This window comes from Artemia franciscana, chromosome 21 (assembly GCF_032884065.1).
Source record: "Artemia franciscana chromosome 21, ASM3288406v1, whole genome shotgun sequence".
NCBI lineage: Eukaryota > Metazoa > Arthropoda > Branchiopoda > Anostraca > Artemiidae > Artemia > Artemia franciscana.
In genome coordinates, this window is record NC_088883.1 from 34,510,259 (window position 1) to 34,523,668 (window position 13,410).

The 13,410-nt window shown below is 33.9% G+C and overlaps 1 protein-coding gene across 1 annotated transcript in view; it reads left to right on the forward strand.

The window, feature by feature from the left end:
• The window catches only part of LOC136040979 (uncharacterized), a 240,024-nt gene that overhangs the window by 132,136 nt on the left and 94,478 nt on the right, over window positions 1-13,410 (forward strand). Inside the window, 1 exon segment of the mRNA XM_065725455.1 lies at window positions 9,950-10,241. Coding sequence (XP_065581527.1) covers window positions 9,950-10,241 — 292 coding nt within the window.

Here is a 13,410-nt window from a genome sequence, read left to right on the forward strand (position 1 = left end):
ATTTAGAATTGTGGCCTAAAGAATTGGTTTCTATAAGTGTTACACCCCAACGTAGGGCTGCTTAAGGAAAATCTCCTCTAAGACCTCCTTTTATCCTTAGAGCGGCCCCAAAGACTCAACACTCCGAAATATACCGGCACTTTGATTGCATATCCTAACTTCATTGGCGTCAACTCACGAAAATTTTGGGTGTTGGGGGGGGGGGGGGGGGTGCAAATGTATTGTTTAAGATCTAGGGGGCTAATTTGTCTTTTTTTCAGTTTTCTTAATGAAAATACCCAAAAAAAAGTTATAAATAAAAATAACTGCCCCAAAATGATATTTAAAAAATCTGCGGGGTCGGGTAATTAGGGGGTACTTACCTCCCTCCTAGCTGATACCACTGCGTGTCTTCTGTTAGATATTCCTGTTAAATAAACCACTATTTTTGTTCCATGCAGTATATACACACACTCTCTCTCCCTTTGCTCGGCTTTTAATAAAGAACAGACAACATCATTTCAAAGCCATTTTCTATTTGCGTATTTTCCGGTAAACTTTTCAGAAAATTTTTTAATAGAGTAAGTTTTTGAAGGTCAGCACCTATTTCGAATTTAGAAAACTTTTTGAATGGACGTCCTAATGAAGTTTTAAATTCAGTGCATTTTTAAGGCGAAAGTGTTCCAAAAAAGAAGTTGAGGCAAACACAAACTAAATGAACAAAATACCTTTTTTAAAATAATTTTTGCTCAAATAGGAGAGCTAAGAGCCAAGAATTTTTCTATGGTGGGGACAGAGCCATCTTCTACTTCTTTTCCTTCTTTTATAACGACACCAGAAATTCTTGAAGTTTTCAACAACTTTCATTTTAATTCTTCTAGAGCAAGGTTCTAGAAGTTAATTATTTTGTTTAATAACATTGTTAGTTTCAGATATCACTGTAGCAAAACATACCGCTGCCCTTGGTATGTGTTAGGCTGTTATCATCTAATAAAATCTTCAATTATTGCTCTTAGGATCTCCCTTTTTAAATTCACTTGCCTCAATTCTTAAAGATATTAGATAAAAAAAACTAATTTTTTTTAGCTGAAAATAAGGAGCGACATTAAAACTTAAAACGAACAGAAATTACTCCGTGTATAAAATGGTTTGTCCCCTCCGCAATGCCTCGCTCTTTACGCTAAAGCTTTTAATTGTTTTAAAAAGTAGAATTGTGACAAAGAATCAAACTTTAGCGTAAAGAGCGAGGGATTGCGGAGGGGACAAACCATTTTATATACGGAGTAATTTCTGTTCGTTTTAAGTTTTAATGTCGCTCCTTACTTTCAGCTAAAAAAATTAGTTTTTTTTTTTATTTAATTTCTGAACGTTTTTGAAGTAATGCATGTTTGGTTTTGGCTCTCCGCACATAAATTATTAAAATGAAATTTGTATATTAATTCTTTTTTTGGCTAAATGGCTTTCTCTTAGTTTTGATCAGACGATTTTGAGAAATAAGGGGTGGAGAAGGAGGCCTAGTTGCCCTCCAATTTTTCGGTTGCTTAAAAAGGCAACTAGAACTTTTGATTTTTAACGAACGTTTTTATTAGTAAAAATTATACGTAACTTATAAATTAGCAACTTACGTAACAAACTTTCATAATCTCATATTTTTATTATGTATACAAGGGGGTTTGTATCCTCGTTAATACCTCGCTCTTTACACTAAATCTTAAGTTTTGTCCCAATTCTTTAAGAATGACCCCTGAATCAGAAAGGCCGTAGAATAAATAGTTGAAATTACTAAAAATACTTTAGCATAAAGAGCGAGGTATTTATCTCCTCCTAAATACCTCGCTCTTTATGCTAAAGTATTTTTAGAACCCCTCATATGCGTTATAATCTCTGTTCGTTTTAAGTTTCAATGCTACTCCTTCTTTTCATTTGAAAAAACGTTTTCATGTTTGTTTTTCATTGTTTTCTTATAGTAATGCTAGAAAATCATGCGCCCTTTTCCTTGAATTTTTCTTCCCCCATGACAGATTCCTCCAAGGAAAGATTCTCCAACATAGCCCCCTCCCCTCAACCCCACCCCCCAAACAAAATAAAATCCCCCTGGAAACGTCTGTACACTTCCCAATAACCATTACTATATGTAAACACTGGTCAAAGTTTGTAACTTGCAGCCCCTCAGGACTGTGGGGAAGTAAATCATCCCCAAATACATAGTTACTATGGTTTTCGACTATGCTGAACAAAATGGCTATCTCAAAATTTTGATCCGTTGACATTGGGAAAAAATGAGCGTGGGAGGGGGCCTAGATGCCCTCCAATTTTTTTGGTCATCAAAAAAGGGCACTAGAACTTTTCATTTCCGTTAGAATGAGCCCTAATGCGACATTCTAGGACCACTTGGTCGATACGATGACACCTGGGAAAAAAAAAAACAAAAAAAAAAACAAACAAATAAACACGCACCCGTGATTTGTCTTCTGGCAAAAAATACAAAATTCCACATTTTTGTAGATAGGAGCTTGAAACTTCTACAGTAGGGTTCTCTGATACGCTGAATCTGATGGTGTGATTTTCGTTAAGATTATATGACTTTTAGGGGGTGTTATCCCCTATTTTCTTAAATAAGGCAAATTTTCTCAGGCTCGTAACTTTTGATGGGTAAGACTAAACTTGATGAAACTTATATATTTAAAATCAGCATTAAAATGCGATTCTTTTGGTGTAGCTATTGATATCAAAATTCAATTTTTTAGAGTTTTGCTTACTATTGAGCCGGGTCGTTCGTTACCACGAACTGTTTGATATAATATACCGAATTTTAAATACCGTTTCTATTTATCTAATCCCCATTTCAAATTCTCCTTGTGCTCTTTTTGAGACTGGAAGAATGTAATTTGCCCAATTAAATATAAATCAGTATGCCGTACAAGGTCAGTTGAAAGAGAATATTTTCTCATTAGAAGAGGATAGGATACTCCTGCATTGCAGGATAAGTTGAGCCAAGTTGGCAAAGTTCCAATTGCGTTTCTAACCAATATAAAAGTATATCTGATGCCTGACCAAACAGATGACTTGGCACGTTTTATGAGCCCAGGAACTGTTGACGCCAAGTATTTTTTTCTTCCGTTTTAAGCTTTGTCGACAAGTTCTGATAAAAAAGCAGATAATTAAGATCTTTGAATTCTATGAGGATTAGATATCATTATATTAGAATAGTATGTTTCCCTACCATGAACATACCCATACACTATGGGTACGTTCACTTTGGCTGAGGGGGGGGGGGGGGGTACAAAAATATTTGCAAAAATTATCAAAAGTTGTCTAAACCTAGTAACCCCCCCCCCTGGATAAGACCTTGCTTATATTATGAACATACAGTATAATGTTTCCTGAAAGCGTACGACTTGATGAGTCAGATATTATCCCGACGCCAGAGGTGACTCATTTCTGTCTACCGATCGGGTGCTCTTAACCAAATTGAAATTGAACTACCTGCCGCTTGTGCTAGTTAAGTTTATTCGTAATGAAGCGTAATGTTTCGGAAGCATTTTAGTAGCGTGGCCCAACCCCAAACGCTGTACCTAACCCCATTTTACGGTGTATTGTCAGATATTAATATCTGTTCATTATACAGTTCATGTTTAAGTTGGCCAAAGGTCCATTCACTATAATATTTTACTAATACCGATATTTAACCGATTTGAGCCAATAAGGATTTGTTATTGAATTTTTCAGCCAATCAGAAAATTCTATAAGAAATCTGATAGTTTTCTATAGGTTTATAGACAAATAGTTTAATATATTTCAAAATTCCAAAGGCTAAATACACCGAAAAAATGTGTGCAAAACGATGACATCGCTAACAAAACAAATTATCAAGCGAAAAATAACTAATCTAGAAATAGAATAACTTAATCGTATAAGATTTCTCTTCTCTATGACTGTTTTAAATTATGACCGTTTTAAATTCTCTATGATTGGCTATTAAAAATTAGGTTTGGTTAGATTTTGGCCCCTTTAAGGGCTCAAAATATAATTTTCTCAAAAAGGTATTATTGAACTACGAAATAGCATAAAAAAGGGATTAAGTAATGTATTCACTGTCATTCTGGCTAAATTAGAATAGTACAGACGTGACATTTACCGAGACCTGACATTAGAGTCCAGCACCTCAAATTGACGACTGAATTTATTGCTTTGTACAATAACATGAAATTTGCTAGAGATAGAAAAAGTAAAATAAAAAAAAATGAATTATGGGAAAAAAGAATTTGTCTAATGGTAAAACTATGTATTATGTGCTGAAACTAAATATTGAACATTCTTGCAATGATGTCCCTAACATCAAAAACCATTGTAATTACAGTCGTGTTTCTTTTTGTTCATTTTCTAATCCATAAATAAAGACTAAATAAGGAAAACACACCAGCCAGCCTGCTTGATTGCAAATTTCTTTTATAAAAAATTGTGAATTCTGAAATGAATCAAAACTTTTTGACATAAAATGGGAGTTGTAAGTTTGACCAACTCTTTTCTCTCTGAATTCAAAAAGTTTTGGATTGATTCGGCAACGAAATATGAGGAAACTCTGAACTTGGGAAAAATATGAAGCTGTTGAAACGTGATTTAAACATAATTTCTGTATAAAAGATAAAAATAAAAAAAATCCGAAGGGGTGGTTGCACCTTGTCAGCGATAATCTTGATAGGATGTGACTGATAAAATCGATGAAGAGATGAAACACTTCAGCCGGGCAATATATTTTCTTCTGATCTACATTACCTTGCTGATCCTCCATTTGTGAACAGCTTAGTAAACTAGTAAAAATTTGCCAATAAAAATTAGTACATTTAGTAAAATTTTGCCAATTATCTCACAAGTTTGAAAATGCAAGATATGACCGTTAGACGCAGTAGCAACGATATATAATAAGTATACCGAGGTTAGTTTCCTAGATACTCGGAATGTATTTTTTGAATTTTATTGAAGAATTAACACTTATAACTTATCAAATAGTTCGTAGTAGCGGTCTGAAACTAAGGAATGACTCAGCCTAATAGTAACCGAAACACTAAAAAAGGGATTTTTATAAGAATAGTTACACCAAAAGAATTGGCTTTTTATGCTGATTCCAACTATAAAAAATTTATTAAATTTAAGGTTACCCATCAAACCTACGAGCCTATTGAAAATTTCCATAATTTCCAGAAAAAAAGGGGGAAAACAATACCAATAAGTCAAGTGATTTTAATGAAAATCACGAATTGCACTTAGCATGTCCGAGAACCCTACTGTAGTGGTTTCAAGCTCCGATTTGCAAAAATGTGGAATGTATATTCTTTGCTTGAAGATAGATCACGGATACGTGATTATTTGCTGTGTTTTTTTTTCGCAACCAATAGTCCTACAAGATCGAGAAAAGGCTCATTTGAATGGAAATCAGAAGTTCTAGTTCCCTTTTTAAGTGACCAAATAGATTGTAAGACAGATAGCCTCTTTTCTTCGCCCATTTTCCCCCAAAGACATTTGATCAAAAATTTGAGATACTTATGTGGTTCAACATAGTTGGAAGGTCCAATAACTATGCCTTTGGGATGGCATGACCACACATAGTCCCTGGAGAAAGTGGTAATCTTTGTAATTTGCCCATTTTTCATATACCGTATAGTGTTTGTTATTTGGGAGCATACGAATTTTATTAGAGGGGGATTTTCTCCGGGTGGTTTTCTACAGGGATAATCTTCCGTGGAAAATTTTGGGGCGAGGGGATTTCCTGGTATGATTTGAAAACGGTCAGAAACTAAATAGAAATAACATGTTTTTCAACTGAAAGTGAGGATCAATATTAAAATTCCAAATTAAGAGAAGCTATTCCGTATATGAGGGACGATATCCCTTTTTCACAATTAAAAAGAAGTTTGGAAGAATAGGAAGATAAGTCTACAAACCAAGATCAAATAATGATTTCTCGGCTGTTACCAATATAGGTTAGTATATAGGTAATAAATTAGCAGATCTTGCCAATGCCGCTAGAATTGTGGTAATAATATGAAATAATCTGAACGGCAATGCTAGACTGGAATATAGTCATTAACCTGGTTAATAAGAATTTGAGAAGAAATTCTTATGCAAAATTACCGAACTTTTCCCGTTTTCTTATGATTATTTTTCTTAAATAGAATTTGGATCCTCTGAAGATGCTGTTAAACTGGAATTATATAATTTAATTACAGAGTACTGTTTTAGCGGATGTTAAACTGTGATTTAAACCGTGCGACTCCAACTTAAGGTTACGTAATTAAGAATGAGTTGATATGTCTCGACATCTACAACGTTTCATGGTAACGTGTAAAGGTCGTAAAGGGCAAATGTCGTACTGAAAATACAAATTTGTCCCAATTGTGTCAAATGTAGTCGAATTGTTGGCGTGCTGAACTTACAATCCTGTGCCTGTAAAGACAGGAGTTCGAGTCCTGGTGTCACCAATTGTTTGGTTTGGAACAGGGGTAAGCGGTGTGACTCTGTAAGCTCAATCATAGCCGACCCAGCTCTAAATGGGTACCTGGAAGAATCTTGGGGAAAAAACGGGATGCGTCGGTTGATATATCCCCAGTCACTAAGAGGGTAGAGAATCTGCGTGCAAAAAAGTAAGAACAAATTATCTAATGTTCAGTGCTGGTATGCTTAGTCACTTCACTGGTAAATCTAGTTATGTCATATTACTAAAGACCGCTCATATTGCTAAGTTACAAAATATTCCTCAAAATTTTGATCATACTTTAGCAATATATCGTATTATTCTAACCAGCTCTTATTCTTTCCGTATGCTTGATTAGTCCAGTAAGGTTTATGTGCGTGGCTCTGTCTGTGTCTCGTTTGTTCTTCTCTCTTTAAGAAGTTTTAAGCCGTAATCAGCTTTAGGAAGAGATTGAGCTATCCCACTGAGCTATAAAGAGGTTGAGCTATCGTACTGAGCTCTTGCTATTTTTGTCACTCCAACCCACGCTTATGGATATGGCTGTATGTCAGTGTCTTGTTTTGTTCATCTGTCTGTAATAATTAATGCAGATAAACTGTTAAGTTTATTAAGTAAATTAAGTTTAAATTAAGTAAATTTGTAATGTCATATTGATCTTTCTCGCTTTCGCATTGATGTAATATTATTTTCTTTTTGTCTAGCTTTAGATTTTAGAGCTTGTCTCTAAGGTCTTAGATACTAATAAGAAATTCTAATTAGTTTAAGTTAAGAATGATGCTGATTTAGGAAAATACAAAAGACATGCGTTGGCCAAGCTTTACTTAATTTTCTGTGATCATTTAATTCTGTTTGCACATTGAATTCTTTTCTCTCCTAAAAAACTGATTAAAAATAATCCCGATTAAATATTTTCGATTTTGTAATTTTTTGCTGTTTCTTACGCTTTGGACGAAAAACTAGGTTTTTATTAGGAAATTTCTTTTTCCTGGTATTAAGGCCGTATTCAGGGGAGGGGATAGGGTGTTTGACACCCCCTCAAACGTTGGTCTGACTCGTTGGTAAAAATCTAAAATAATTACGTTGGTAAAACGTTGGTAAAAATGCAACACAATAGATATAAATAAATTTTGTATGAGTTTTTGTACACTCTCCCCCCCCCCCATCCGAAAAAAAATCTTGGCTACGAATCTGCCTAATATTATAGTAATTTAGGTTTATTCAATTTTTTGTTGTTTCTTCCGCCTTGGAAGAAAAACCAGGTTTTTATTAGGAAGTTTCTTTTTCTGATATTAAGGCTGTATTCAGGGGGGCGGGTGGTAGGGAGTTTGACACCCACTAAATTATTTGTCCAACTCGTAAAAACGTAACGAAAATAAATATAAACAAATTTTTATGCGTTTTTTGTACCCCTCCCCCCGAAAAAAATCTTGGATACAACCCTGCCTAGTATTATAGCTAAACTTGAATCGCTGCAGGGAAAGTTCTCAAGCAAAATTTATGTCCACGCTTCTCCTCATCACTGCTTAATTAGGTTATTTCATTTTTGAGTTTGAGCAGGGTAAAAGAGTTCAAGAGGAACAAGGTATATATATATATATATATATATATATATATATATATATATATATATATATATATATATATATATATATATATATATATATATATATATATATAATTCATTCAGGATTTTGTAATGTGTTAATATTTGTGATTTGGTAAAATTTATAATATTTAGTTTACCTATTGTTGCTAAAAAGAGGGATATATTAACAGGATAAGCTTGTTTTGGTTTTACTTGGTTGTTTTACATTTGCTATTTTTTTTTCTTTTATAGGCATGTATTTTGGCGGTGATACCTGACACGGGGATGCCATGGATATTCTGTGGTAGCCACAACACTGTGCTGGGTAGAGAATTTAAAGTGGCGAAACCCTATATAGGCCAGTGTATTCTCCTGATGAGCCCTTGTGTTGGGTGTTGCCTCTGAATTATTTGTCTATATTATTTTTTCTATTGTTTGGTAAATGACGACTTATACTTATTGACGACATGACGGCCTGTCCATGGATTATTCTTTATGGTTGATTGTGTATGGCTATGCTGTTTGACCTATGTGATTGTATGGATGAGTAGGGTTAAGGCCTCATTCAAGTGCTGGTCTATATTAATCACTAATTTAGGAAAACAGTCTTCCTTTTCTCCTTCTGTCTCTTTTTTTTTTTTTTTTTTTTTTTTTTTTTTTTTTTTTTTTTTTTTTTTTTTGTGCTGTAGCATTGGTGATTTCTCTTTTCGTGATATATATATATATATATATATATATATATATATATATATATATATATATATATATATATATATATATATATATATATATCATGAAAAGAGAAATCACCAATGCAACAGCACAAAAAAAAAAAAAAAAAAAAAAAAAAAAAAAAAAAAAAAAAAAAAAAAAAAAAAAAAAAAAAAAAAAAGAGACAGAAGGAGAAAAGGAAGACTGTTTTCCTAAATTAGTGATTAATATAGACCAGCACTTGAATGAGGCCTTAACCCTACTCATCCATACAATCACATAGGTCAAACAGCATAGCCATACACAATCAACCATAAAGAATAATCCATGGACAGGCCGTCATGTCGTCAATAAGTATAAGTCGTCATTTACCAAACAATAGAAAAAATAATATAGACAAATAATTCAGAGGCAACACCCAACACAAGGACTCATCAGGAGAATACACTGGCCTATATAGGGTTTCGCCACTTTAAATTCTCTACCCAGCACAGTGTTGTGGCTACCACAGAATATCCATGGCATCCCCGTGTCAGGTATCACCGCCAAAATACATGCCTATAAAAGAAAAAAAAATAGCAAATGTAAAACAACCAAGTAAAACCAAAACAAGCTTATCCTGTTAATATATCCCTCTTTTTAGCAACAATAGGTAAACTAAATATTATAAATTTTACCAAATCACAAATATTAACACATTACAAAATCCTGAATGAACTAAACAATTATAGAATTCATCTTTACCATGTGGCTAATTTTTAAAAAAAATCCGCTCAATTAGAAACACAATTCAAAATAAATGGCGCTGCGACAACATTTCTCGAACCTCCGAAATTAGTTGAAAATTTCTTTAAGTATTTCTAGATAATTCTTTTGATATTTATTTAAAAGTTCGTTATAATGAAAACTAAATTTTTTAAATTGCCAAGTTAATTTATTTGCATATATATAAATATATATATATATATATATATATATATATATATATATATATATATATATATATATATATATATATATATATATATATATATATATTTTATATATATATATATATAAATATATATAGAGAGCAGCTTAGCAATAGTTTATTAGCTCAGATGTGAAAATGTCAGATACCACTTTTAGATGTAAAAACGAGGATATGCATATGGAATACTGATGAATTTAACTCGGGATTAAATTCTTTTGTTTTCTTATAGACTTGATGCAGTTGTTATGACCCGATTAAATGCATCCACTACAGCTGGCCTTGCAAGCCTTATCCATCGTAAGGTAGTCCAGCCCGTCCACCCGCATATAGGATATATGTTTGCCAATTTGCTGGAGCCATCTACATCTCGATCGCCAGATGGTAATAAACATTTTGATCCCTTGTTGGTACATTTATTAGATGAAGGACATCGAATATTATCTGATGCAAGGAAGCTGGAGTTAGAACCACAAGCAGTCTTCAGAGAAGATGGAATGGAACCTATTAACTTGTATCATAAGGTAAGTTGATTTGTAACTCATGTCTGCGCATAGAGAATGGTGAAAAGAGGACCAAAATACTTTAAAAAAAATATTGTTTTCCCCAACAATGAGGCCCGAATAAATTCTGAAAAACCTTTTTTGACCGACTTAAAAATTCATCTGTAGTTCCTTTGGTCATGAGAATCCCAATTAAGAGGCATGTCCGGTCAGGGCACGGGTCTTCCAAAATTGGGACAGGAAAGTTTGTTTTCAATCAGTTTTAAACTTTATGGGACCGCTCTCTAGTCCGAGGGGATTCTATGGGAAATCTCCTTCTAGAAATATGTTCCAAAAGTTATCCCTATGAAAATTCTGAAAATACTATTAACTACTACTATTGCTACTATTGTACTACTACTTCAACCACTACTACTACAAACAACTTAATGCAGCACTAAGCTGCCTGAGCCCAACACAGGTACACCCGCCCCACCTATATCCCAATTTATTCAAATCCACCCTCTTTCCATCCTTCTAGAAAGTTCCAATTTCTATTAAATCTTTCCTTACTACCTCCTCCCATTCCATTCGAGGACGGTCTGCTTTATGTTTCGCCCTAGGAGACCAAAGCTAAAGCCCGAATATGAGTTTTTTGTGGCTTCCCTTGAAGACCGGCAGCACATGAGTATATAACACCAACTTATTTAAACAAAAATTGTTTTTAATTTCAGCATCAGTATAGGACATGCCTCAAGTAATTCTGGTTTTCCTCACAACCTTCACCTAAGTTTTTATTTTAACACATCCATGTTAATAATTTACCGTAGTGCTTAGCCGAATAGACCTTGAACGACTGTTGACCGAATATACCTTAAACGATTGCTGACTGAATAGATCTTGAACGACTGTTGGTCGAATAGACCTTGAACGACTTTTGGCTGAAGAGACCTTGGACGGCCGTTGACCGAATAGATCTTGAATGACTGTTTGCCAAATAGACCTTGAACGACACTTGACCTAATAGACGTTGAAAGACTGTTGGCCAAATAGACTTTGAACGAATGTTGGCTGAATAGACCTTGAACGAAAGTTGACCGAGTTTTTTCTAATGCCCTTTAGGCATGACCAGGAATTGGCAATAAAAATGTCAATTATGGTTAAATTTGTAGATTTCAAAAGAAAAAAAGAAAAATCTAAAAAAGGGTAATTAAAATATATTTTTGTATCTTTAACATGTTCCGATATTGACTAAGAAAAAGTTAACTTAAGAAAGCTTATAGATTTTTTTTTTTTGGTGTGTTTGTGTGTGGGAGGTGTCAATTAAAATGTTGTAGGGCTAAAAAAAAGTTTTATCCTTTTTTCCACTGTTGCAAGATCTGCATATTTGAAATAATATTTCACGAGTCTCCTCGGACAAGGGTGTATTGCCTTTCCTCCAATTATTCCTGCTGTAATTATTAATGAAATAAAGAAACGAAATTAAAAAAAAATGTAAATGACCTGAAAGTTAAAATAACAATAATATTCGAGAAAACTTCTAATAAGACACTTTGGAGTTTGAAACTCTAAAATGAACCGGGGAAAAGAACTAAGAGAACTAGGGAAGAAACGTTAAAATTGTGATCCCTCTGTTCCAAACTAAATTCCATCAACAAGAGATCTTATATTTATCTTAATCAAAGTTATCACCAAAGTACCGTACCAAAGTTATAACGCTCGTGTCAAAAACATTAATTAACAGAAAACCAAGAAATAAAGATAAAAACTATTGCAGATGGCCCTGATAGAAAAATAGGAACTTCCAAAAAAAAGGGAATAAAAATCCAACTAAGTGTCTCATCTCAAGAACACCAAAAATATCGATGCCTAGCCCTGTATCAAGTTTTCACTTCTCACGGGAAACGGTTGTTACGAAACAGTTCGTGGTAACGAACTGTAAGTAAGAAGTGTCTAGGCTCAGTAGTAAATAAAACTCTAAAAGCGGAATTTTGATAACAATAGATACAACAAACAAATCAAAAGCTACGAGTCTGAGAAAATGTGCCTCATTTTCAAAAATACACCCAAAAGTCAAGTGAGTTTAATGAAATTCGCTTCATCAGATTCATCATGTTAGAGAACTCTACTGTAAAGGTTTCAAGCTTTCTTGAAAACTTGTTTTCAAGCTTTCTCTTTTTTGTTTTGTTTCAAGCTTTCTTGAAAGCTTGTTTTCAAGCTTTCTCTTTTTTTCAAGCCTTCTCTTTTTTTTCTTGTTCCAAACTTTCTATTTTTATTGTCAAGCTTTATTGAAAGCATGGATGCGTGTTTATTTGGGTTCTTTTGTTTTTTTTTTCTGGGGGGCGATGTTATTGAACCAGTGGACCTAGAAGATCGGGAGAGGCTGATTAGAACGGAAATCTAAAGTTCTAGTAACCCTTTTAAAGTGACCTAAGAGACTGGAGGGAAACTAGCCCACTCTACGCCCCTTTTTTCCAAAGACATTCCAATCAAAATTTTGAGACAGCCGTTAGATTCAGCATAGTTGAAATAACGAATAACTATGCCTTTGGAAGTGACATTGCACCCTATAGCCCCTGGAGAAAGGGATGCAAGTTACCTAATCTGTCCATTGTTCACACTTAGTATCTGTTATTGAGAAATATGCGGATTGTTGAGAGATTTTAAAAGTTTTTTGGCATTTTTTGAGGGGAAATTTCACGCGGGGAAGGAGGTGTGGATTGAGGTGGACTTTCTGGTATGATTTGAAAAGCAACCAGAAAGTGAATATAAAGAAATAAGATTTTTAAACAGAAAGTAAGTAGTAATATCAAAACTGCACATAGTATTTATTATTGGGAAATATACGGATGTTTTTCCTTGGGGGGGATTTTCAAAGTGTGAAGAGGAATTATTCAGTGAAAATTTTAAGAGGGGGGGGGGAGGTGGACTTCCTGGTATGATTTGAAAAACAGTCCAAACTTAAATTAGAAAAAAAAAGGTTTTTTTTTAACTGAAAGTAAGTAGCAGTGTTAAAAGTTAAGACGAACAGAAATTCTTCCGTATATGAGGTGGCAGTCCTTTCCTCAACCCTCACTTTTTACGCTATAGTTTGACTTTTTGTTAAAATTCCTTAAGAAAGAGGGCTGAGGAGGGGATAGCCCCTTCGTATACGGAATAATTCCAATTTACGTCAAGTTTTAATGTTGCCTTTCGTTTTTAATTGAAAAAC